Source organism: Falco biarmicus, chromosome 13, assembly GCF_023638135.1.
Source record: "Falco biarmicus isolate bFalBia1 chromosome 13, bFalBia1.pri, whole genome shotgun sequence".
NCBI classification, from domain to species: domain Eukaryota; kingdom Metazoa; phylum Chordata; class Aves; order Falconiformes; family Falconidae; genus Falco; species Falco biarmicus.
The window spans coordinates 27772595-27797110 of NC_079300.1; the positions used below are offsets into that span (position 1 = coordinate 27772595).

The window sequence follows — 24516 nt, forward strand, 5'->3', positions numbered from 1 at the left end:
CCTGGTGCCCCGTCAAGCTGCAGGCACTTTCTCCCCACTTGCCTGCCCTCCCAAGTCACTCCCGTGTCACCCAGGTGACAGAATTTGTGACGATGTGACAGCTCCGTTGCACAGAAGATGATGAACAGTAATGAGACGCAGAGCACAACGTGCACTTAAAGTGATTTATTTCAGTACGGAAACCACAATCAGGGAGGATGGGTCAGTGTCATCAGGAGAAGAGGTGGGTATGGAGATGAGCTTAGGGGAAACTTTATCATCAGCTGGCACTGCTTTAAAAATGAGCAGAGCTGGCACTGCGTGAAATGGAGCTGTGCTGGTCACACCGGGACCATCCCTTGCCCATGGAGGATCACAGGCACCTCCTCGGGGTCTGGCTGGTGACCGGGCTTGCAGGCTGCCGGGGTGGCTCTGGTGGATTTCTCTTGCTTGCCTGCCTACAACCCCATGTTGAAAGTTTTTGACGAGGTGTCACCCATGTGTTAAATCAGCTCTACCCATGCATTCGGGAAGGAGACTGTCCTGGTGAACAAGGGGGAGAAAAATAATCCCCCGAACCTTGCCTTGGCGCGGCTCCCAGCGTGCAGATGGCTGTCCTCGTACTAGAGCCTTTTCCCAGCTTGCACCCGTGCAGGTGCCGGGGCTGGAGGCAGGGGTGTGCTGGGCGGGCCAGCTGCCAAGCAGCACCTCCTGCCAGCATCCTCCTCTTCCTCCCCTTCCTCGCCTCCCAGGGCTGGTGGGAGCAGTGGCCGCTCCGCAGCTCAGCCGGCCGCCGTAGCCTGCGGGAAAAGCTTGGCATAAGCTGGGTCCCAAGCAAAGTCTTGAGATTTAAGGTTGATCTAGAGGAGTACTTGTTTTTCCTCTCTTCTTACAGGATCCAGGGGTCCTGGCTTGGAGGGATGTGTGTGTGTGTGTGTGGGGAGTGTAGGACCCGGTGCTGCCTCCGCGCAGGCAGGAGCTGGGGGAGGCAGGCAGCAGTTTGCCCACTGCTTCTGGCACAGCTTAGGTGATGCACCAAGAGCTCATGAAGAGGGGTCCTGAAGTCCCTGCTGTGCACCTTCTTGATGAAGAGCATCTTCCAAAGGGGCGATTGCAGTCGCTGATAGCTATCAGCGTATTCGAGCGAGGGTTTAACAGAGCCCCGCTGGCCCGTCTGAGCTGGTACGGCACCTTGTGTGAATGGGCGCTTAGAAATCTTGGCAAACACATTTTGTTATTTACTCAACGGACCAGCTGTCATCTGTGTGTGTAGCTAAAGATGGCTCAGATTGATAGTAATGTTTTCAGGAGGGGGTGCAGGATAGTTACAGATCCTGGCCATTGGGTGTTTTGATCAAATCTGGAATTGGAGAAGAAAAAAAATTAAAAAATTAGGTAAGTCCCAGGCAAAGCTGGGAGTCCCAAGGGCTGGGTTTGCAGGGTGTTTTGGGAAGCAGCGTTTGGATGTGAAGCCAGAGCAAAAAACCCAGTGGGGTCTGCTCAAGGGCTTCTCTGCCCTTTGTGATGGACCTGTCCCCCCCTTTGCCCTGTTGCCTGTCCCCCCCCGACAGGGCGCTCTGTCAAGGCGTCCCCAGGGGATGGAGGCAGAGCCTTCCCCCGTCCTGTCCGCGTCCTGACAGAGGCTTCCCCATGCTGCCGGCAGCCCTGTGTGCTCCTGTGTCAGCACAGATTTATTTCCCTTTGCCTCTCACGCTCTTTGCCTCATTTGCACTCGCGAGCTGACTCCATATGGTGCAAAAACTGGAGAGACGATGCTCGGCGCGGCGGCCGGCACTGGGAGGGGAGGTGGCGCAGGGAGGTGCTTGCCGACAAGCTTCTGCAGTTTCTTCCGTTTGAGGTTCAATATTTCCACCTCCTCCCCTCGATGGCTGTGCTGCTGTGGCCAGGGCTGAGCTCGTCACCTCCGGTGGCAGCCAGAGCATCCCTGTGCATTCCTACTCTCACTCCCCTGCTTTCCCTCCACTCCCTGCCAAGACCCCCAGCGTGTGAGCGGGGGATCTTCGGGATGTGTCCTTGGACCAGCAATGTTGTTGCTTTTGTTTGTTTCTTATTTAAACTGGAAAATTACTGGCTGGCCTCCCTGAAATCTTTACTACATGTCAGATGCTGCATTAAAAAATACAGGATCAGTCTGGCTGTCGTTGTTCTGTGCTGGGGCCGTGCTGGCAGGCTCATCCCACAACTCCACACTCGCTTGTCCAGAGCGGGATTTTTCTTTGCAAACCTCTAATTTTGGTGGGGCGATTTGGTTTCTGCCTCGACTGAACAGTCTGGCTTTGACTCTTGGCATCCAGGGGTTTTGCTGGGGTGAAAAGGGAGGCTTTTCTCACAAATTTTGGTGTTTGGGGGAAATTCCGAGCACTTGGCTGCATTGCGAGGAGGTGCGCATGGGTGAAGGGATGCCGCTCGCTGAGCTTGAGTCCCCTGACGGTGCTTCCTCACCATCTGAGCAGTCTGTCATGTTCGTAGCTCATGCAGAATCCCTTTGACATTTTAAAATAAGATCTAGTAAACAGGAGCTGGACGATGCCAGGTGCATCTCTCGTTGTGAGGGCTCTTTGACAGCACGGCTGGCATTTTAGATTTAGGGCTCTATGAGATGCATGTTTTTGTAGCGAGCACGAAGCTTTTCTGGAGAATGTGGTCCAAGACAATGACTCATCCTGAATCTCTAAAGAAGTGATGGCGTGTAGGGAAATGCAGGATAAATGTTTTGATTTTTAGAGCTTTCCTCACAGGCGGTGTTATCCCGGAGCAAGGCAAAATAAATCCAGCGGGGAAGGAGAGCATCAGGGAAAGGGGGGACGGGTCTGGTGCATTAGTTCAGCCAAACCTAATGTACTTATTCCAGCGTTGCCTCTGTGCCGGTGGCCTTGAAAGTCGGCTTTGCAGCCAAGCACGGTGCAGCCCTTAGACCCATATGAGCACACTGCTGGGGAGAACCCCCCGCGGTCCCACAGGTGAGCGTCTTGTGTATCCAGGCATGAAGGCTACGTGTCCTTTTAATTGATCCTAGCACGTGCAATTGCAGATGCTGTTGATGTTTATGGCTGCTTTGTCTTCTCAGTCAACTAATTTTGTATTTAAAGGCTATCATTTCCAAGGGAGTCTCGGTCGATAAGGAGCCTGGTTCCACTGAACTCGTTAGGCTTCAGTGGCCCATGGGTGTGAAATCTCAGAACACTGCTCTTTCTTACTCCCACCCGCACCCCCCATCCCCACCCCCCCTCTTCTTTTTGGGGTTCCTTACTTTCTCGTAGCGTGATAAAGATCAAGCTCCCTCTTCCCAAGAGGAGACCTGCTGGCAGAATGCCCTTCCCTTGGAGAGCTCACTTGCTTCCATTCAGCCTTGCTGGAGCACACCATGTGCAGCTGATGCTGGTACACGGCTGTTGAACGCAAAGTGAGCTACAGAAAAGCAGCAGAAAATATGAAGCTGTTGACATCGCTACCTGATGTTTGCTTTATCCTTGCCATCACTGAAGGCGCTGTGCTCCCCCTGGGATGTATGATGGGTTGGGGTACTGGATCTCCCTTGGCTGGTGAGATGGTTGTCCGAGCCAGCTGGTCTCCACCCAAGAAGTCCAGTGATGTGCGGCTGCTGTGCCCAGCTCGTGCTGAAGCCACCTGACTGTGTGGCAAGGGATAGAGTGTCCTCTGGCACCTGACCTTCAGTCTTCACCTGCTTTGGTGTGTGCTCCTGGGTGGTGGCAGCATGGATGGTGAAGAGTGGGTGATTGCCCTTCCCCAACCTAAGCAATCCTTCATGCAAGCCAGACCTCACACTGCGTAGCTGGACCTCAAGCTGGAGGGTGCTACCGCTCCTGGGCAGCCTCACAAGAATTTCAGAGGTCAGGGTTTCTGGGAAAGCCTCTGCCTGTCCCAGGGCAGCTGAGTTCCTCTTCCACATCTTCTGGAGGATGAAATGAGTAACTTCCAGTCTTGACCTATGGTGATTTTTGGGGCAGGCTGCAGCGTTCAGAGATGTTGGCTGGCAACCCAGCCTCGCGAAAGCAAAGATGAGGATTTAAATGCACAGTGACATTGTTGTGGAAAACGTTGTCCTGAAAGATAGCCTTGTCATCTTACAGCCCTGGATCACGCCTTGGGTGGTGGTGTGGTGGAGGAGCTGGGCTCTTGGGGTGGCTGGGTCTGTCTTGGTGGGCCAGAGCATTCACAAAAGTGCTTTTGCAGCCCTTGGTGCTGCTTGACTTGGAGTTGCCAAATGCACCTACGCCCATCAGTAAATACTTAAATAGGGACTGTGATCTATGTCTATAGCGTATGTGATCAATGTGTGTAGACTGTGTGGATTTGGTTTATCTTTGGCCTGTGTGCAATTTCAAAAAAGTATGTTATCAGCAACTGGCTTTGTCGCTATGGGAGCAAATGAGCTCCTTAAATGTGCAAAATATAGGGTGACCTGTAATGTGGCATCCTGAGATTTTCCCATTGTCTCTGATGTCTGGTTTGAGCTCCGTGGATTAAAACTTGTTCGCGAATTTTCTAAAATAGGTTTACAGTTTGGAAAACAATAGGTATTGAAAGCCATATCGTCTCTCTTTTATCTTTATATTTGATTTGGTCCCCTTTGTTGTTTTTTTCCCTGTGATGCAAGCTTTTTTTGGTAATTCTCTGTCATTTCCTTCCCTCTCTTATCTCTCCCACTGCAGTTCTCTCTCTTTTCCTCTCTATTCCTCTCCCCTTCTCCCTTCCCCTGTAATTTATTTGCAGGAAGGTTGTCTCTTTGATTTACTGTATCTCTCTTTGGTAGGATTATGATAAATGAATTGTATGACTCTGGCTGAACTCATCCAACACTACGTACCGTGCTGGGTCAAGATCCCTCTGAGCATGAAAACCAAGGGGAGATGCTGGGGCTGGGTCTCTTCCGCAGGGAGGAGTGAGTGTTGGTAAATGGGACTTTACAAACTTGACATCACCTTCTGAACTTTTTTAACCTGTCTTTAGGTGTGAGGCTTACAATTTTTGGCTGTGCTTTTCTTTTGCCTCATATGCAGGGTTTGCAGCGCACGTGTCTGTATGCACATACACTTGCAAAAATTTAAGCAGGTATTTTATTGGGCGCTTTCAGGCACATCAACCAGCATATTTCAGTTTACTATATCCTGATACGGATACTGTTTGCTGCTTGTAATTAGAGCATTTCATCCTGCAGTCGCAGCAGGCAGCGGTTTATTGATAAAGTTGTTATATAGTTGCTGAGCAAACACCCCCAAATCTGAGCTTCATTAAGTTATCGCCTGCCCTGCTGCGATGCATCTTCATTGCATGCTGAAATCCATGCCATTGACAGGAGATCCCGGAGGACGTCTGGGGCTGTGCTGTGTGGCCGCAGCTTAATGTATCCCATCACAAACTGACACAGCATGCTTGTCCTTGGCTGATATATATATATAAATTCTTTCCCTTTCTAACTGAAAGTGGGTTATTATTTTATTTTTTTTGCCACTGCAAATCTTCTCATGCCGGCTGGTGGCCGTGGGTGATGGTGTCATGGCTGACATGTCTTTGCAGAGCAGGCACAGCTGCTCCTCTCCCCTGAGACGTTCATACGGACCCCAAACCATTGGCATTTTCTTTTAAAATACAGGCAGGAAATGTTTCGTGTTGACTTGTGTTGTTGTTTAGTGCATCCTCTCCCTTCTCAACTGGGTTTGTTATTTGGCAGGTAATCCTTCATAATGAACCCGCGGGAGATTGATGGGGAGAGCTCGTTATGCACTTCCAGAGCAGTTTCACCATCATTCTGTAGCAGCAAAATGCACCATTAAAGGCAGAGAGCCATGGGAATGATGGGACGTAATTAGTTGTTGCTGTAATATTTTTGATTGAAAGTGTATAGATACTGTAAGCGGCTCTTTCAGAAGCTGGTGCCCTCAGGAAACTATTCAGGGAGAGGGGAGAGGCTGATCCTGCTCTTACCCTGCCCGCCTCTCCGGCGCAGTAATTAAACCATCTGGGAGATGTCACGGTGCTCAGGCTGTGCAGCCACCGGCTCCTTCGTGGCACAAAGGGCATGCAGCGGCGCTCCCTCCCGATTACCAGTAGGAACCAGAAGCAGGGGAAGGTCCTGCAGAAGAGACTTTTTGGGTGGGATGTGTGCCCAGCAGCTCACCCATTGGGTTTCTGTGGCAGAGCCGCATGGATCTTGTGTTCCTGCTTTTTCCTAGCTTAGCCTGAAGTTCGGGATGTACTGAAACCTTGCACAGGCGGACCTGGACCGTGTCTGTGGGATGTGGTAGTCAGAAGCATGGTCATGGAGAGCAACCTGTAATTACTCAGGCAACCTTCTGGTGTGTTGCTGGAATCCCTTCATCTATGGGGAAGAGCAAGATTTAAATTCAAAGGATTCCCTCAGCACCTGTAGGATTCCTTTACATTGACATCGAGAGATGTGATGCAAACCACGAGCAGATAGGTCATGGTGATGAAAGCCATGATGCAGTCTGGCTTCAGCTTGAAGTCACAACAACCGCGGGAGGGCAGAGCTTGCGGCAGTGTAGCAGCTAATGTTATTTAGCACTAGTCTTTGTAATAAAGCGTCTTGGCTCTGTTTCTCTATAGTTCCCTTTCTCTGGTAATGTCACCAAACTTGGACAGAAGCTTCCCAAGCTGTGCGTTTGCCTTGGGCTGATTTTGTTGAAGCTCTCAGGAGAGAAGGAGGGAGTAGAAAGCAAGTTGGCATTTATGAGCGTGAAATAGAGGGGAAAATATGGTGCTTTGCTTATGGAAAGAAGTCTTGCTTTTGTTCCCCTTCAGAAGGTCTTGCTATGGGGCTGGGACTGCCCAGAGGACGTGCCCTGGGGCTGGACCCTGCGCTGACCCCATCGGTGCTTGCTTTGCACTCTGCGAGGGCACGTCTGGATGAGTCTCTGAAGATCCCCCTGCAGAGCATGCTCTGTCCCTCTGGACCAGAGTCCCACACAGCCACGCACGCCCTGCCCCTTGCTCGCCAGCTGCCCTCCTATCTCCCCTCTCCTTCCAAAGGTTCAGCTATTGACACACACCTTTGCGCTCCCCACGCACCTTGGGGGGCTTATTTCCAGCAGCTGGCATCCTTTCCAAATCTCCCTCTACCCATCTGTTGTTATCAAGCCTTCTCTCTCCTTATTTTGCTTAATTTCTGTCTCTTTCCTCTTGGTTGTCTTAGACATGCCTGTGTCTCTTTGCATATGCCCAGGCACTTGCTTTCAAGTGCCTTAGGCTGGTTCCTGCCATTATCTCTTGTGCAGGAGTGAGAGCTGCTGCTGCTTGCTTTGGGAGAGGGACCGTGTCCCCGAGGCATCTACTGAGGAATGCAGCACTTGGAGGAGTTTCTTTGTTGCCTCCCGAGCAAAAAATTTGTTCTTGTTATCTCTCTTATTTCTTTTTTTCCAGGTGACAGCATGGAAAGGTGATCCGGTTGGGCTGGCTGCCTTGCCTCTGTGTCACTCTGCCCTTAGCCAGACCCCGCTCCCTGCCAGGGAGAACTTGCACCTTCCACGCTGGGGAGGTCTGAGTTACGGGTTTCAGGCTGAGGATTTTGGGAACTAAGTCCCGCTTTGGTTTGGGTAGTTCAGAAAGGTTTTTCTGGAGGAGGCTTAAATCCTCTCAGGGAAGGGTGGTTGGCAAGATGGCATCAGCTGCCGTGACTTGAAAGCTCCTGCAGCGGATGCTGCGCTGCCCTGTTCCGTGCCTGGCTACCCTCGCCCCAGATAACTTCTCCCTGCCGCTTGAGTGATGCCAGCCCACCCCTTGCACCTCCGAGGTGCAGCCGATCCCACCACAGGCATCGGCTCTGGCCACATCTCTCACCCAGTTTGCCCGGGAGGGTGCGGGGAGCCTGTGACAGCAGCGAGTCCTCCCTGCCTGGATTGCACGAGTGCCATCACAGATGGATGCGCTGCTCGGTGGCAAGGATGCTGGTGCATTCTAATTGCTGGCATCTTTACTCGTTACGAGTGTAATTGTGAGTAGACGTTTGTTTTTGTATTGATAATTAGGGACTGGAACAGATGGCGAAGGCTTAGTTTAAAGTAATGTGTCCATTAAAGAAAATCTACTGTATACAGCTGAAGATTCTTTACTCTAAGAGAGCTCAGCTCTCAGTAGCAGAGCTCGTCTTCTCCCGTATGAGGGCTTCAGCCATTACAGCCTGGTCAGCCGCCTTCGGCAGAGGCTCAGCTCCCGCAGGCTTCTCCAAGCAAGTGTGCTGAGCTCCCTCCCAGGCAGAGCATCCCCTGGGCATCCGCTGTGCCCACACGCAGGTGGTTGGGTGTGGGAGGAGCTGCTGGAGGAGCGGTACCTTCGGCAGGCGAGGCGAGGGCAGTGTCTTGCCTGCTTTTGCCTGTTGGGCACTGAGCCCACCAGCTGGTGCGGTGGAGGTGCGGGGACCGGCCGGTGCAGGTGGACAGGCAGCATGTGATTCACCTGACGTAGCTAACGATGCAGTGCTACATGTAGGAGGCATGGTGAGATGATGTACCCTGCGGGGGCGGGGTTAATTAATACCCAGTGCCAAATAGTGAGGACTGGTCTTTGCAGCATGACAAGGCAGGGAAGAGGTGGAGAAGTGCGAGGTGTCCGTGCAGCTTGGCTTTTCCACTGATCAGTGATGCTCAGGTGCTGATCTGCCGTAATCCCCTCGTTAGCAGGCAGAGCAAAGGGGGTTTGCTGCCTCTCCCTCTTTTGCCCACTCTCAAGTGATGGATGGTCGTGGGGGGTGTGTGAACCCTGTGTCCCCTCACTGCTGGTGATAATTCACAGCTCAGAGATGGAGATGTGAGTGCTGGAAGCCCCATCTTGTTCCCCCTTTTCTCTGTGAGGACTTGGAACAAGAAGCACCAGCATCTGCAAATCGCCCCTCGCTGCTGAAGGAGGGTGCTCAGCAGCCTTAGCCCCGAGCAGCCTGGCCACAAATGCCCCTGTGGGGTTTCCCCTGGGGTCACAGCATCAGTCGTACATCCTAGAAAATGAAGTAAAATCCAGGGTTTCATCCAAGAGGAAACAGTGGAGGTCAATGGGAAGTTGCTCAAGCCAAGTCCTTCTGGTGCCAGTGCCTCTGCAGTCATGAGGTTTGGGTGAGCTCAGCAGGAATTTTTAAGCTGAAAGGGTGGATTTAACCATATTGTTTTATTAAAAAAGAAGAAGAAGCAACAAACAAAACAAAGCCCAACAAAGCCAACCAAACTATTTTGCCACCTTATGGATCTTCTTGTATGTGGCAGTGTCCTTGGGAGTCAGGGCTGGATGTAAGCAGGAGATGGTCTGTAGAGGGTCAGGCTTTCAGTGGTGGCTCTTCGCCCTCTTTTTCCTTTGCTTTGCAAATTGCTGTAGAAACATGGAGCTGTTGAAGTGCAAGTTCTGCATCTGCGGTGGAAACTTCGCGAGCGTGACCACCCTGGCCACAGGCCACACAGGCCCCTTAAAACTCCTGAAACCTCCAAAGTGAAAGCTGCTCTGTGGTTCTTTTCAATTTATTAATTTCTTTCTCTCTTTAGTTATTTTCAAGTCTCCTGCTTCAGGAGCTGCTGTGTGCCATGCTGACATTGCTGTTGTGCCATCCTGCCTGCTTTCCAAAATATGGAGCCTTTGGGGAGGAACAGAGCAGGAGGGAAAGGGTGAGATTTTTGGAAGGGAGCTGCTGGAAGGGATCCTGGTGGGTGTTGCCTTGGAGCAGAGCTGGTCCTCACGTGCTACAGTCCTACACCGTGGCTGTAGTTTATCAAAAGTACTTTCCTCTGTCATCGCCCCACTGAAAAGTACAACGCCTGGGGAAGGAAGCTGTAAGTGTGTGGCGCAGGAAGGGAGATGGAGTGAAAACCCTTTCTAAACAAACCCCTGCAAGAAAGGCTTTTCCTGTAACTGAGCGTGTCCTTATTTACTGCAGAGAGTGGGTGAGCTGGGTCTGAGTTCCAGCCCAGCCATGCTCCTTGTATCACCCTGGACTCTGTTGCCTCAGTTTCCCCTGCATGGCCCAAGGACACCCTGTTTGCTGTGGGGAAAAACACCAAGCGTTTTAAGGGCTCTTGGAGCATCGCTCCCAGCGTAGCCCCGCCAGGGGGGAGGACTGGAAGATGTTTGCATGGCTTTCGCTTCCATCTTCACATCCATTTATGCATGGGTATGTCTGCCTGCTTATTTGAAGGGCCACGGCAAGGATTAATGACCACTTAACGAGGCAAGGGAAGAAGGGTTTGGTGGTGGTGGGAGGGCAGAGGGTGATGGCAGCAGAAACTTGCTGGAGGTCTGGAGCACGAGCCCCCAGCCCGAAACGGGAGCTTCAGCTGGGATGCATCATTTTTAGCTGGCTTCTGCAGACAGAAAGGCACTGAAACTGTATGAAGTGGCATGCTGTGATAGTGTGAAGACCACCACGCTTTTCTGTTCCCTGCACAGACTGGGGGTGAAACGCCTCCTCTCTGAGGGCACTGTGAGGAACAGGCTGGCAGCGTGCAAGGCACCGTGCAAAGCAGCAGGCTGTGGGCTTTGGGGCTCCTTCAGCAGTGCCGCGGCAGCATCCCAGCACTGGTTAGGGGCGCAGAAGCTTCGCAGGCTCCTAAGCACCTTTCTGCTCCGTCTTGGGGGTGGGGGGGGTGGGGGTTGCCTTGCTCTCTCTGCATCAGTGGCCACTGACCTCTGGGAGCCAGGCCAAGTTGGCAGCTCTGGTGGGGATTTTGGGAGAGGGAGCGTTTATCACTGGTGGCAGGGTGGGGAGTTCCCGGTCACGCTTCTCCGGCTTCCCATCCCACAGTAGCTGGCAGAGGGAGGGGTGGGAAGATGAATAGGAGTCTCGTTTCCCGCTTGTGATTGCTGGAGCAGACATGGAGAGATTAAAAGCAGCAGTCCAACAGCAGTTCATATTCCTGGGCTGATTTTTATTTCCTGACCTTTATTTCTCTGGTTGCACCCATTTTCCGGGTGCTGCAAAGCTGTTGTGAGTACCTGGGACTATGAAGAAAAGGGGAGGGGTGGGGGATGCTCAGCTATGCCAACCAGCACATCTTCTCCTCCCATTTGGTCGAGACACAGGAACTGAGGAAATTAATCTGTATGTCTGCTTGCTGCAAACAAATAAATAAAACCTGGAGGATTTTCCCCATCTGCTTCTATATATTGTTGCTCTCACTATTATTCTTGTTGTGTTTTGTTGTTTGGTTTTGGTTTGTTTTTTTTTATTTTAAAGAATAAAAATAGGGAAATGTCAGCTGTATTACAGCTTTTAAATATTTCCCACCAAATTCTCCATTGAAGGACCTCCAGCAGAGGAATACTGCACCAACAATGTGATTTTTATTCACATATTTGAAATCATTCTGACAAATAATAGCTGTGTGGAGCAAGGAATCAGGGCAGCAGACAGATGTACTGCATAAAAGGGGACGTCTGGTGTTGCAGAGTGAAGCAAGTAGCTCGAGTGAGTTGATGTGACCTGCTGAAAGCCTGTATAGAGGCACTTGGGGCTTTGCCCACAGCGGGCGACTTCACCAGCCTCTTGTGACTTCCAGGAAGTTAATGCAAACTCCCTGCTCAGGTTTAGACAAGGGTTTGTGTGTGTGTGTAATGACTGCATGAAATGCAGTATCTTTCTTAATTTTAAATTTTATTTTTTTTTAGTTGATAATGCTGTTTTCCTTTTCTAGGCTTGGGAAGGTCAGAGATGGCAGTGTGGGCTGGCTTCAGGCTGCGACTCTTTGTGAAGAGTGTTGTCCTACACTGTTTGCTCTGGAGTGAAACTGCCCTTAGCTCACTCAGTGTAGTAGGGCACCTGCTGCTTTATTTATGAGCAGCTCCAAGGGTCAGATGAACGCTCCGTGAAAGCATCTGAACATTCTTCTTTGGCTCTGTGCTCATAACATAATAAAAAACTTTGGGAGTAACAACTTTTTATTTTCTTTCCTTGTGTTTCCTCAGAAACTTTGATGGATACGCGGACGGCGACGGCCGAGCTGGGCTGGACCGCCAACCCTCCTTCGGGGGTAAGTGCCACTTGTCCAGCTGGTCCTTCTGTGATCTTGTGGTGTTTGCGCTATTTATCTTAAAATGCTGGTGGGGAGCCGGGGAAGTGACAGTGGGAGCAGCGGTGCCTCATTGGGCTGGCATGAGGTGGCCAAGGCATCGTTGTGCTGAGCTGTGCGGCTGGTCCAGGGCTGAACATCCCTTCCCTGAACTAGTCCTGGAGTCTTGGTGGAGGTGGAGCTTTTCTCCATCTCTGTGTGCTCTCCTTCCCTGCCTGTCCTCCTCCCAGGTGAAGGGTCTGGCCCTATCACTGCTCTCCATCCCCTCGTTGCACCTTACCTCTCCCTGTGCCAAAAGGCTTGTAATTAGGAAACATTAGCAGGCTCAAAACAGCTTTCATACCTGGAACATCATCCGTAATTGCACTCGGCAGTGCTCTTCCCTGGCTATTAATGTCACTTTTATGAAGTAATGAGGAACAAAACACCCTGAGGCACTTAAAACATCTTTTTTATATAATACGAGCCTTTGAGGAATGGAAGCATAAAATAACCTGACTCACATTCTCCTGGCAGAGAAAGTGAGAGATGGAGCTGCAGGGGGAGAGGAGCAGTGGTAGGAGGGGATGTGAGCTGATGAATGGGAATCACAGTGGGACAGGCAGCCGGTTGGGCAGGGATGGGTACAGCAGTAGGGTCCGTCCCCCGGGCCTTTGGCACCAAAGGGGAAAGCATGCCAGCCTGCATCTTTGTTAGGGTGTGACTGGCTTGGGCAGGTCTTCAAGAAGAAACGAGGTTGCACACCTTCACCAAAGCTGAACCACACATGCAGTGGGTACGAAATCCTCTGCAGGCATGTCAGAGGCCCTTGAAACGTGGGGCTTTGGCACTGAATTGTTTTGGAAAAAATCTGGGCCTGGGTAAATTGCTGGCAAAATGGAGGGGGACAGCGTGCAGGTGATGGAGATGGGATATAAATAGCTGCCTGCAGCTGCTATTGCTGAAAGCACAAGGCAGGCAGGGAGCCTGCATCATAAGGCACGGCGGTCTCACCCTCTGTGGAGCAGCAGAGTGAAGCCTCTCCCCATCCCACATCCCTGCATCCTGCTCTGTATCCCTGCATCTGGGCACTGAGAGTTACTGGTGAGTCTTCTCCTTTACAGGAGTGTGTATTAGATCTTCCACAAAGTATCTTAAAATACCAGGACTTCTATTTAAAATCATAGACTCGTTTAGGTTGGAAAAGACTTTTGAGATCAGAGTCCAACTGTTAACCCAGCACTGCCAAGCCCACCTCTAACTACGTCCCTGAGTGCCTCATCTGCATGTCTTTTAAATACCTCCAGGAATGGTGGCTCCACCGCCTCCCCGGGCAGCCTGTTCCAGTGCTGGACAGCCCTTTCAGGGAAGAATTTTTTCCTAATATCCAATCTAAACCTTCCACTGGCACAACCTGAGGCCATTTCTTCTTGTCCTGTTGCCTGTTACTTGTGAGAAGGGCCTGACCCCACCGCACTACAGCCTCCCTTCAGGCAGCCGTAGGGAGCCATACGGGCCCCCTGAGCCTCCCCCTCCCCAGGCCGAACCCCCCCAGCTCCCTCAGCCGCCCCTCACAGCACTTGTGCTCTGGACCCTTCCCCAGCCCCGTTCCCGTCTCCGGACACGCTCCAGCCCCTCCATGTCCCTCTGGCCGTGAGGGGCCCAACCCTGAGCCCAGGAGTCAGGGGCGGCCGCACCGGTGCCGAGCGCAGGGGGACGGGCACTGCCCCGGCCCTGCTGGCCACACGGCCTGGGACACGAGCCAGGCCGCTGCTGGCCGCCTTGGCCACCTGGGCACACGGGGGGCTCCCGCCCAGCCGGCCCAGCCAGCCCCCCCAGGCCCTGTCCCGCCGGGCCCTTCCCAGCCCCCTGCCCCAGCCTGTAGCGCTGCCGGGGGCCGCTGTGCCCCACGGGCAGGGCCCGGCGCTGAGCCCTGCCGACCCTCACCCGCTGGCCTCGGCCCCTCGGCCCGGCCTGCCCAGCCCCCCCGCAGAGCCCCCTGCCCCCCAGCAGCTCAGCCCCCCCCAGCTGGGTGCCCCCTGCCCTGACTGAGGGGGCACTCGCTCCCCTCGCCCAGCCCGGCGGTGCAGACACGCAGCAGGACGGGCCCCGGCGCTGAGCCCTGGGGAACCCCCCGTGTGCCCGGCGCCAGCGGGATGTGACTCCATGCCCCACCGCTCCCTGGCCCGGCCGCCCCCCAGCTCCTGACCCCGCGCAGAGCCCCCCCGGCCCGGCCGGGAGCAGCCGGTGGCTGCAGGAGATGCTGTGGGGACGGTGCCAAAGGCTTCGCTCCAGCCCGGGCAGCCACCACCCGCAGCCTGCCCCTCACCCGTCAGGGGGGTCACCTTGTCCCACAAGGAGATCAGGGCAGCCAGGCAGGCCCTGCCTGCCATAACCCCGCGCTGGCCGGGCCTGACCCCCCGGCTGTCCTGCACGTGCTGGGTGATGGCGCTCAGCACCGTCTGCTCCGGCACCTTCCCCGGCACCCAGGGCAGGCTGGCAGGCCCGTAGTGTCCCGGGTCCTCCTTCTGACCCTTCTTGTAGGTGGACATCACATTTGCTGACCTCCAGTCAACTGGGACCTCCCTGGCTCATAGGGTCAGTCTGTAGCGTATGTTGGAGAGCATGACTTCTGTGATATCCCCTTGCTGGTGGACTGGGCTTTTCTTTGTAACATCAGGTGCTTTGGTGGGCAGACACTGAGCATCTTAAGGTGTATTTGGACTCCTGGAGTGAGCCTGGAGGTATCATGTCCCAGCTGAAGCAGGTTTTGGAGTAGGTTGGATGCCAGCTGAAAATAAGCAATGTCTCCCTCTCGCTCCAGGCATGTAGTAGTCTTTACGAGCTGCCTGGTTACAGCACGGTTTTAGGGTTTATCTCATTTAGTAGCTCACAACAAATATTTGAGGGCAGATTTGTGCCACTTCCTGGCATGTCTGGGGGTAATGGCCAGTATCTGGGTGAGGCTTGTCCAGAGTGCAGATGTCGGGGAGGGTTTGCAGACCATGACCTGTCCAGACAGCCCGGCATAAAGGCACTGAGATACACGCGATTTCTGCTTGAGCTGGAGTCAACAAAGACCCCAGATGTCGTTGTTATGGTCTTGTTTTTAGTCTTTGATTCCCAAAAGCAGCCAACCTGGGGCTGTGCTATTTCTTTTTCAGCCAACTGCTGAAAGATGGGGTAAGAAACCAAAAGCTTACTCTCTGCCTTCCTTCATCCAAGACCTGAGAGTGTACTGGCAGCCTTGCTTTGGGGCTTAGCAACGAGCCGTAGCATTACAGGAACAACCAAAGAAGAGGACCAGAGGGAGAAGCAAAGAAACGAGAGGAAGAAGAGCAGCAGCCATCTGTAAATGGGACCTTCCTGCTCCTTGGGCTAGGAGGGAGGAGACAGAAGGATGCTTCTGTCCATTTCTGGGGTGTCGGCTCCTTCTCCTAGGCTTCTCTCATCTCTCTTGGGCTGTTGGTACAGGGGTTTGATGAGCTCTCTTTCCTGACCCTGGGGTTGCCATCAGCATGGGCTTCATGCAGGCTTTGGGTTCCTTTGGGTGGTGGTGTTCCCCCCATGGTGTGCTGAGCTCCAAGAGTGACTTCACCCTACTTCACAGATGTGCCCTGGGGCTCAGGGGGTGCCGCTGGTGTTAATGCTGGGGCACTGGTGCCAGCCGGGCAGCAGCGGCTGTGGTCCCTGGGGGCTGTCTGTGACGGGACATGGGCTCTTCTGCTCTTCCTGATGGGTGTGCTTTAAATCTCGGTGGAGACAGAAAACATTGTCTTAATCCCCAGCTCCCTGTGAATATTTAGTGGGTTCTCTTCAAAATGATGCATTTGTCATTGTTACAGCATTGATGGCAGCAGCTGCTGGCGCTGCGGGTCTTTCCAGCCACGGGGACCTGCTGCTCTTCAGTGCCCAGTTGCAGGAATGCTCAACATGAGGGTTGCACAAGGGGGCATCAGGATCCGTCCCCAAACCCTCATGAGGGTTTTCCAAGTGGCGTTTCATGTCATTCCCAGCCATGGGCAGCCCTGTGTGCTGGGTGCCTGAAGTGCAGCAGGGTCTACTGGCAGGTTTTGGCTCTTGAGTTCTGAGGGTCCATTTGCAACGCCACCTCCACCCCCTCCCCAAACAAGCAGCAAAGCAGGGGATGCTCAGTGGAAGGAGCTGGTGAAAGAGCCGGCTCCCTGATGGGCACTGTGAATAAAAGGGTAGTGGTCAGGTCCCCAGCCAGGGTGCAGGAGCAGGGGCAGAATGAAGAAGAGGATTCCTGCAGCAAAGACAGCAGAGCAGTGGGCCTGGTGTTCATGCTGGCGGGTGAGCAGTGGAAGAGAGCTTGTTGTCTGGTGTTAATTGGATGACAAGGCTGTAATGCAAAGCCTGGGTGGGAATGGGAAACAATGCCACCTGCCTCGATCGCGGAGGACCTTGCAGGTTTGTCTTGTGAAAAGGTGTCTGGTAATGCAAAGGCATTGAATGCACACATGTTGTTCAGGGTAGAGAGAGGTTTTTGCAGTGCTTTCATGACATAGGATGAAAAGGGAGAGCACTTGGCTGGATGTGTGAGGTCTTATCGTGGGTTTGGTGAACGTTGATTGCCAACAGCGTGCAACCTTGAGCTGTGATCTTTGTTTAAACTTAGTGGAGCTGAGTAGGTGGACCTGGAAGCAAATGTCCTGCTGCACTTCTTGGCAGTGTGTAGAGGACCCTGCTTTGAAAAACAAATAAAACCTTGTGTTTTTTAATATCAGGGCTTTGGTTTACAAGGGGGAAGCTTGGGGAGCAGGTAAGGAGTGTGGTTGTTTAATGGAAAATGGAAGAGGGCAAAACCTGTAAGGTTGCAGGGTTGGTCATGGTGCATCAGCTGTTTGGGAAGACTCAAAGGGGCAGGTTGGCATCACTTGTCTGCTTTTGCGCCCCCACGTAAGCACAAACATGTGTGAGTGCTGCTATAGCATCGCTCCTGGAAATTATGCATGATATTCAGAGTGCTGCTTAAAGATTGCCATATGAATAATGCTGTTATGAGGAGACTGTAAACATGGATTAGTTAAAATGAATGGATTATGAGGTTGTAAATCTGTCTGTAGGACTCTAATGCCATCATAGACTATTCGCAGTTTGCCGCTGTCCCTTAATTGAAATTGTAGCCTGGATTATATTAATGCCCTTCTATAAATCGAATTGCAAATCTATATTCTTTCTCTCCACGGCGGTTATGTTTTATTTAGTTAGTTTTCTTTGCCGGGGGAAAATGGTCCCATTGTGCCGAGAGCCTGGGGTCAGGCTTGCTCTCCAGCCCACGTGCTAGCTTGGGCTTTAATGAAGCTGTAGCTTCCTTGCTGCTTTCCCTCCCACCTCTGGGTGCTTGGACCATATTTCTTCCCATTTTTACGTCTGCGAAGGCAGCTGCTGATGTGGAAAGATTTTTTTAGCATCAGCTGGGAGCAATGGGGAGAGGCATGCAGGAGCAAGAGGATGAGGATTTCTTCTGGTTCTAGCCTGCGTGGTGTTTCTGCACGTGCATCACATTGTGTGTCTGTGACCACATTCCTAGTCCCATCTGGGGCTTTGGGACTTTCCTTCCAGCCCTGCCCTGCCCTGTGCAGGGTGAGTGGTACCTCTGTAGCTCATGGGCCACTGCAGGTCCCTCTGCCTCCCCCTCATCACTTTTTTCTTTTTCTTTCTGCAGTGGGAAGAAGTCAGTGGCTACGACGAAAACCTCAACACCATCCGTACGTACCAGGTGTGCAACGTCTTCGAGCCCAACCAGAACAACTGGCTCCTCACCACATTCATCAACCGGCGTGGAGCTCACCGCATCTACACCGAGATGCGCTTCACTGTGCGGGACTGCAGCAGCCTCCCCAACGTCCCCGGCTCCTGCAAGGAGACCTTCAACCTCTACTACTACGAGACAGACTCTGTTATTGCCACCAAGAAGTCCGCCTTCTGGACGGAGGCACCCTACCTCAAAGTGGACACTATTGCTGCTGACGAGAGCTTCTCGCAGGTGGACTTTGGTGGCAGGTTGATGAAGGTGAACACAGAAGTGAGAAGTTTCGGGCCTCTGACCCGCAATGGATTTTACCTGGCTTTCCAGGACTATGGGGCTTGTATGTCTCTGCTGTCTGTCAGGGTCTTCTTCAAAAAGTGTCCCAGTGTGGTGCAGAACTTTGCCATCTTCCCAGAGACGATGACAGGAGCGGAGAGCACCTCTCTAGTGACTGCTCGTGGCACCTGCATCCCCAATGCTGAGGAGGTGGATGTGCCCATCAAACTGTACTGCAACGGGGACGGGGAGTGGATGGTCCCCATCGGCCGCTGTACGTGCAAGGCTGGTTACGAGCCGGAGAACAACGTGGCTTGCAAAGGTAAGCTTGGCTTTGGGTAACAAGGCACTTTCACTTTTTATTTTTTGTAAGCTTTGTTTACTGAAGTGTTTGTCCCCAAACAACCTGTTTTGGGCAACATCTGTTGGGAAATTGGCTCTGCTCCTTTTGCCTGCCCTGAAGTGGTTTTGCTCTGGGGATCAGGCGGGGATTTGTGAGCAGTGGTCAGCCTGTGGCTTCTTGGTGTGCTCCGGTCAGTGGCCAGACTCGGCGAGCAGCATGGCGAGGATGCTGTGCCAGTGCAGCTGCTGCCACAAGCCCGCTGGAAGCTGCCTCTGTGATCTGCTGCCTTCAAAGTGCTGCGCCGGCCGGCGCTTGCTAGCTGAGCCGCTTTCATCTGCCTCGTTATTTCCCCAGCAAAGTTGCGGGAGCCGGGAAGCTGCCGTTGGGCCTGACTGCAGCGAAGCCTCTCTGATTCTCAGTATTAATTGGAATTTTTTTGTTGTTTTTCTGGGTTCCCCTAGCCAAGCCGCCAGCATGCTGCTGCCTGCTGGAGTCTTCTGCAGCACTGCATTATAAATATGGAAATAGTGCTCGCTGCTTTTCATCTCCTTTCACTGTTCTGGTGAATATTTCCCAAATCCTGTTGGAAGATTCTTTTTTTTTTTTTTTTTTTCTATTAGCTTTACTCACTGCCCTTTCCTTCTCCTCTCCCAAATTAAGGTGTTGCTTTTGTGCGCTGCTTGGAAGGAGGGAAGAGGAGAGGGCAAACCCTGTTTCATTGATGCTTTCCGAATAGCTTCTAGAAGGTGGGCGCTACCAGGTCAGGGAAGGGTTGGGAAGAAGGAGAAGGTCAAAGGCAGGTGTCAGAATGCTGTAGGCCTGGTTTTGGCAGGGGGCAATGGAAAGAGGTCTGACTTGGACCTCTTTTGGTGCAGGTGGCAGCACGTGTAGCACCAGACTTGGCTGTGATGCTCCTTGGGATAGCACCATGGTGTTCTTTCTCCTCCTGTAACTCCATATATATGAAAATGGCGAAGCTGGGATTCAAGTTATGGAGCAGCTTGCTTGTTCATTTGCTTTAAACTTGGGAATGTGTGTAAGTTTTTGCCATGAAAAACAACATTCCTGCCTGGCCAGGGTGGGGACAGCAATGCCCTCCTGTGCCAGGGCTCCAACAACTGGGAAGCCGTCATAGTCCTTGCTTTCACATCCAGCAGCATTGCTGGTGGATTCCTTTAAGTTTCATGGTTGAGCCTGAATGTGGTTTTGTTCCCACCAGGAGATGGTCTGTTCCTTTGAGGAGCTGAAGTGCTCTGTCGGAGGGAGGGATCTTTGCAAACCGGAGCGTTTCTGGCAAGGCGTTTCTCTGCTATTGAATAAACAAACGGAAAGCACACATGGTTTGATGGCAAAATGACATTTTCTCATAATGGAAAAAGAAATACTAACTTTAGCTAAAGACTAGAATTGGGAAATAGTGTCATTTTGCCAGAAATATAGGCAAACAATGATAATGTAAAACTGTTTTTGCTGGTGTTGATCTTCCTGTCTGCTGCCGGCCAGGCTGGTGGAGCCACGTGGGGTCTTGAATGCTTCGAACCCCCTGGGAGGAGTGTGTTGCCACCTTCCCAGTGCTCGTAATTTGGGGCAGGACAGAGGATTGAGGACAGCAGGACATGAGAGGCATGGGAACAAACCTGCCCAGGGTGGGTGTTAGACCTTTCATGGCTTTCTTCATTTCCTTTTCTTGTGCAAACCTCAAATGGTCATGATGTGTTCACGCCATCAAAGCTGCACCTGGCAGACCCCTGTACACTGGGAATTTGCTGAGCTCTCTGTGCCGCAGTGCCCATCTTCAGCTGTGCTCCCACTCCTCGGCAGCGCTGGTGCTGAAGGAGAAACCCCTCGTGCTGGCTGAGGGTGGGCTGTGCAGAGCTCCTGGAGAGCGTTTTGCCTTTGCACGGGGAGCACGCTTTGCATTTGGCTTCCTTGAGGGGAAGATTCAGGATTGTCACAGGTCTACGCGGGTAGAAATGTTTATGGATTGACCGGCAGCATTTGGGGTCCTGAAAGTGGGTGCAGACCAGGCAGGTGGTTACATGTCATCAAGCATGTGTGTGATGATGGGACCGTGGTTTTTTGATGATTCTGTGGGTGCTGTTGGGCACTGGTATGATGCTGTCTCTGGAGCAGAGCTCTGATAACTCCCCTCTCCCGGTCCTGTGAGAGTATTTCTCAGGTCCCATGTCAGGAGGCTGGCCAAAAGGCTGGGATTGTACATGGGACCTGCGCATTTGAAGGTCCTGCTCAATGTTAGCGAGGAACTGAAACCCAATAAACCCATCGGCCCCTCCTGGAAGTTCACCAAAACCAGCACCAGGGCTTACTAGGACTGTTGGAAAATTAACTGTGTTTGAGTAAAAATCTGCTCTTTGGTTGGACTCTGGCTTTGTGGTAGCCCCTGTGCACCCTTTGGCCATCAAGCTCCTCCCTGGATCCCCATGGACTGTGGAGATGGTGGGGGAAGACTGAGCCCACTGCAGCCCTTCCCGAAGGTCAGCAGGCAGGAGGTGCACATCACAAGGTTTAGAACTAATAATTTGTTTGTTTTCTATTTGTCTTTTTGTTCTCAAAGGGGTTGTATTCCCCTGCCTCATTCACCCACTGGGTTTGCCTCGCAGGGATGCTGCCAGGATCGCACCCTGGCTCCTGGGAGGCACAAGCTCCTGACATATGCTCAAAGCCTTCATCAACCTGAGATGAGCCACTTAAAAAGCCTGGGGGAATTGTCACCAAGGAAAAAAAAAAAATCCCTCGGTATTTTAAGGTTGAGAAAATGGGCTTAATTCCTTAGCAGTGGGGAAAAAATAGGGTTGAATTGTTTAGCTCCCCCAGCCCTCTCTCATCCCTCCCACCCCCTGGGATAGAGGCTGTGCCTATCAAGGGGCTATTAGACTGGAGCAGTTTCGTGCTGACAGCAGAGCTTGAGGCCGCTGAGGGATTTATTAATACCAGCTTTTATCGGCACTTAGCCACTCACGAAATGCACAGGCAGAGCGCAGTCTTCATTGGGGCTATTTTGAGTCCTGAGGAGATTATCGTTGTGTTGTAGGGTCAGAGTGATGGGGGGTCGTTGCCACTACAACGCTGAGATGGAGGTGGGAGGGGAGGAGAGTTTCCTTATTGATCTGCTCCGTTATTTGTTTCTGTTCCGGGCTGGTTGGGGTTTGGCACAGGCATCCTGGCTGGTGCGAAGCCGTGTTGCTCTCAGCTGGGTGATGGCATGCCGTACCCAAAACCCCATCCTCTTCAGCACCTTGTGCCCATGAGAGCTGTGGGTCAATGTTAAATGGAGGCTGTTATTGAATCCAAAATGAATAATTCATTTAGTGCGATAGCCCACGCTCCATTCGGGTTGATATTAAATCCATTTGTCTTGCTTTGCCCCATCCCTCCGCCTTGCTTTATGGCTTTCTTGCGTGGTCAAGGTGCAATGCATCATCGTGCTGGGGAGGAGGTGGGAGGAAAAGTGGGAGCGGGGATTTGCTCTGAGGCCAGGGAAATCGTTCAAAACCTTGGATGAGCATGCTGGGTGGATTTTGCATCTTCTCCTTGAGGAAAATTATTAAACCCTTTCTCTGCTGGTGTTTGAAACCTAATGAAGGCAAGGTAACTCCTCAGTAGAATGATGGCTGTCGTGGGTGTCTCAGCTTTTATCCCTTTTGACTTTGAGGATTGGGCACTGTATTTTTGTCTGCTGGAATCACGCTGATTTTCTCTCTGACCTCCCTACTACCAGGTGGTAACTCAGTTGCACGGAGAACCTGGCAAAGTAAAAAGTCTGGATCTAAATCAGCTTTGTGCCGAATTTCTACTTTGTATTTGTAAACCCAGGGGGAAGGGGCAAGAGAGTGGTCCAGCTGCTCCCTGGGCTTTTCCGTTTTTGCCTCCTGGCAAATTCCTGTTGTGAGTGGTCAAAAGCCTCCAAGTTGCCACAGCTTGGGATAATGAACTAACCTGCTTGCTCGCAACAGCTGGAAATCTGAGCTAGCAGGGGTGGCAAAGTGAAAAAAACCCACAAAAAACCAATGCAGAAAATAAGAACAAAGCTGGGCTGTGATGCCTGTGAAGCAGAGGCCTCTCCTCGAGCATCCTTGCTCCCAGGCATCCCTGGCTCTCCACACAGCAGCCGGTCCCCTACCCCATCGATATCCAGATCCCTCAGCCCTTCTTTGGCTGCAGACTGATGTGCCAGGCTGTGTCGAGCCTTTGCCAGAGCCGTGTGTGGGTTTATTCTGATTTTCTTCATCCCTTTAGTTTGTCTTCTTTCTCCGTTTGTCCTTCCCTCCTGCCTTGTGCCTGGAGAGCTGGATTTGGGAAAGGGGTAGGGGGGAGACATGTCCCACCAGTTGAACGTCAAGGAGTGAGCAGCCCCATGCCGGTCCCCCTGTTATTCTCCGCTCCTGCTGAGCAGCCCTGGTGGTAATTATTGATTTCTTCCATTTATCCATCACAGAAGACTGGAAACAATAGTAGAGCATGGGAATTATAAAATCTTTTTTTAATATAATAATTACAAACATTTTATAATTAGTAGTAGAATAATTCGCTAACATTTAAAACAAGGGAAACGTCAGGTTTTCCCAATCAAATTGTGTCTTGTGCTGAGGACTGGATCTTCTTGGTCTTTCTGGCTGTGCCTTTGCCTGCCTTTTTGCTGTGCTCTTGTCCAACCTGATACCCCTGGAGTGTGTTGGGGCACCCAGGAGAGGTTTTCTGGGGTGATGAAGGTGATGTTGGTTTTGTCCCATGGGTAAATGCCAGCAAGGGAGGCTGTGGGCTGCCTTGCCATGTTGCGGGGACCCTGCTCTCCTGTGCCTTGGGATGCACCTGTCCCAGGGTGCTGCAGCTCTGTGCTGCCCTAGTGCCTGGGTCAAGGTGTTCATGCGAATCATCACAGGGGCTGCAGAACGGCCCTTTTTTGCTTATAGGGTGGTTTTAGTTTTCTTTTTCCCTGCTGCTGGTCTGTGCGCTTCCCCATGGCTGGGAAGCATCTCCCTTCCAGCCGACCCCACCGCCTCTCGGCTCCCTACCACATCCTCTCCAGCGTCTCGTTCCAACTTGCCTGGCCCACTGTGATCTCTTTTTGAACACTTTCTCCTCTAAAACAGGAGGTGAAAACCAAGAGGGAAAAACGAAGTGCTTGCCCTGCCCATCTTTCCTTCCATCTGCCTGTGGATGTGGTTTAGTGGAGCCACGGCTTCCCGGCTTGCTTGGGAAGTGCATTCCTCTCCTCACCCCTGCTTTGGTGGCTGGGGGCATTGTACTGGCTGATGGCCAGGGTAGCTGGTGGAGGGGTGCTCTGGCATCTGCAGGGTGCAATGGCACGATGGCATCTTGCCCCATCCCATGGCAAGGCATGTGACAGGGCTGGCAGCATCCCAGAGCGGGGTGGGTACATCAGGGGCTGGGGTGCCTGCGAGACCCCCACCCACAATCTTAAATAAGGCTTAAAAGCCATCAGTGTTTTCTCAGGTTCTTTCCTGGGGACCAGGACAAGGTCAACTCGTTTGTTTCAAAACCTTTTTGTCTCTGTCTGCACCTGTGGACACACGGTTGATGCACTGGTGGGATGTCTGCCTGGCAGCTCGGATGCAAGGGAGCCTTCTGTGGCTGCAGCTGACACTCACGATGCTTTAGGTGGCTTTGCAGGGAAAATGTTCTTCTGTGGGTTTGGAAGTAGGATTTCAAGCTTTTCTCCTGTTTAGCATCTCACGGAGGGGTGGCTGGGCAGTGTGCCGACATGGCGGGGCTGCAGCGGGTCTCCTCCTCTCCTGCGCCTCTGCTCCCCTGAGGCTTGGGCGCCTGGGAGACAGTAACCATCAAACAAGCTGGTTTTAGACTGAAGTGAGAGCGTCTGCACAACTGGGGCACCTTCCACCCCTAACGGCAGTGGAGATGACTGTGGGGTATTTTATTATGGATTTAGCCCAGCCACAAGCCTCTGACCGCTCAAAATGGGTTTGCTTTTTATTCCTCCCCCCCAATATCAAGTTTCCTGCCTCCTCTCCCATCCTGCGTCAGCCCAAGCCGCTGTCCCTGGCTAGGCTGTGCTGGGAGTGCAGCAATCCCAGCGCTTTCCAAATCCAGGCAGCGATGCCTGGGGATGGAGGGATGCTCCCCTT

The 24516-nt window shown here is 52.4% G+C and overlaps 1 protein-coding gene across 1 annotated transcript in view; it reads left to right on the forward strand.

Moving 5' to 3' along the window:
• Positions 1–24516, forward strand: part of EPHB1 (EPH receptor B1) — an 86096-nt gene that overhangs the window by 13845 nt on the left and 47735 nt on the right. The window contains exons 2-3 of the mRNA XM_056358780.1: positions 11917–11981; positions 17689–18370. Of these exons, the coding sequence (XP_056214755.1) occupies positions 11917–11981; positions 17689–18370 (747 nt within the window). The remainder of the gene's footprint in view (positions 1–11916; positions 11982–17688; positions 18371–24516) is intronic.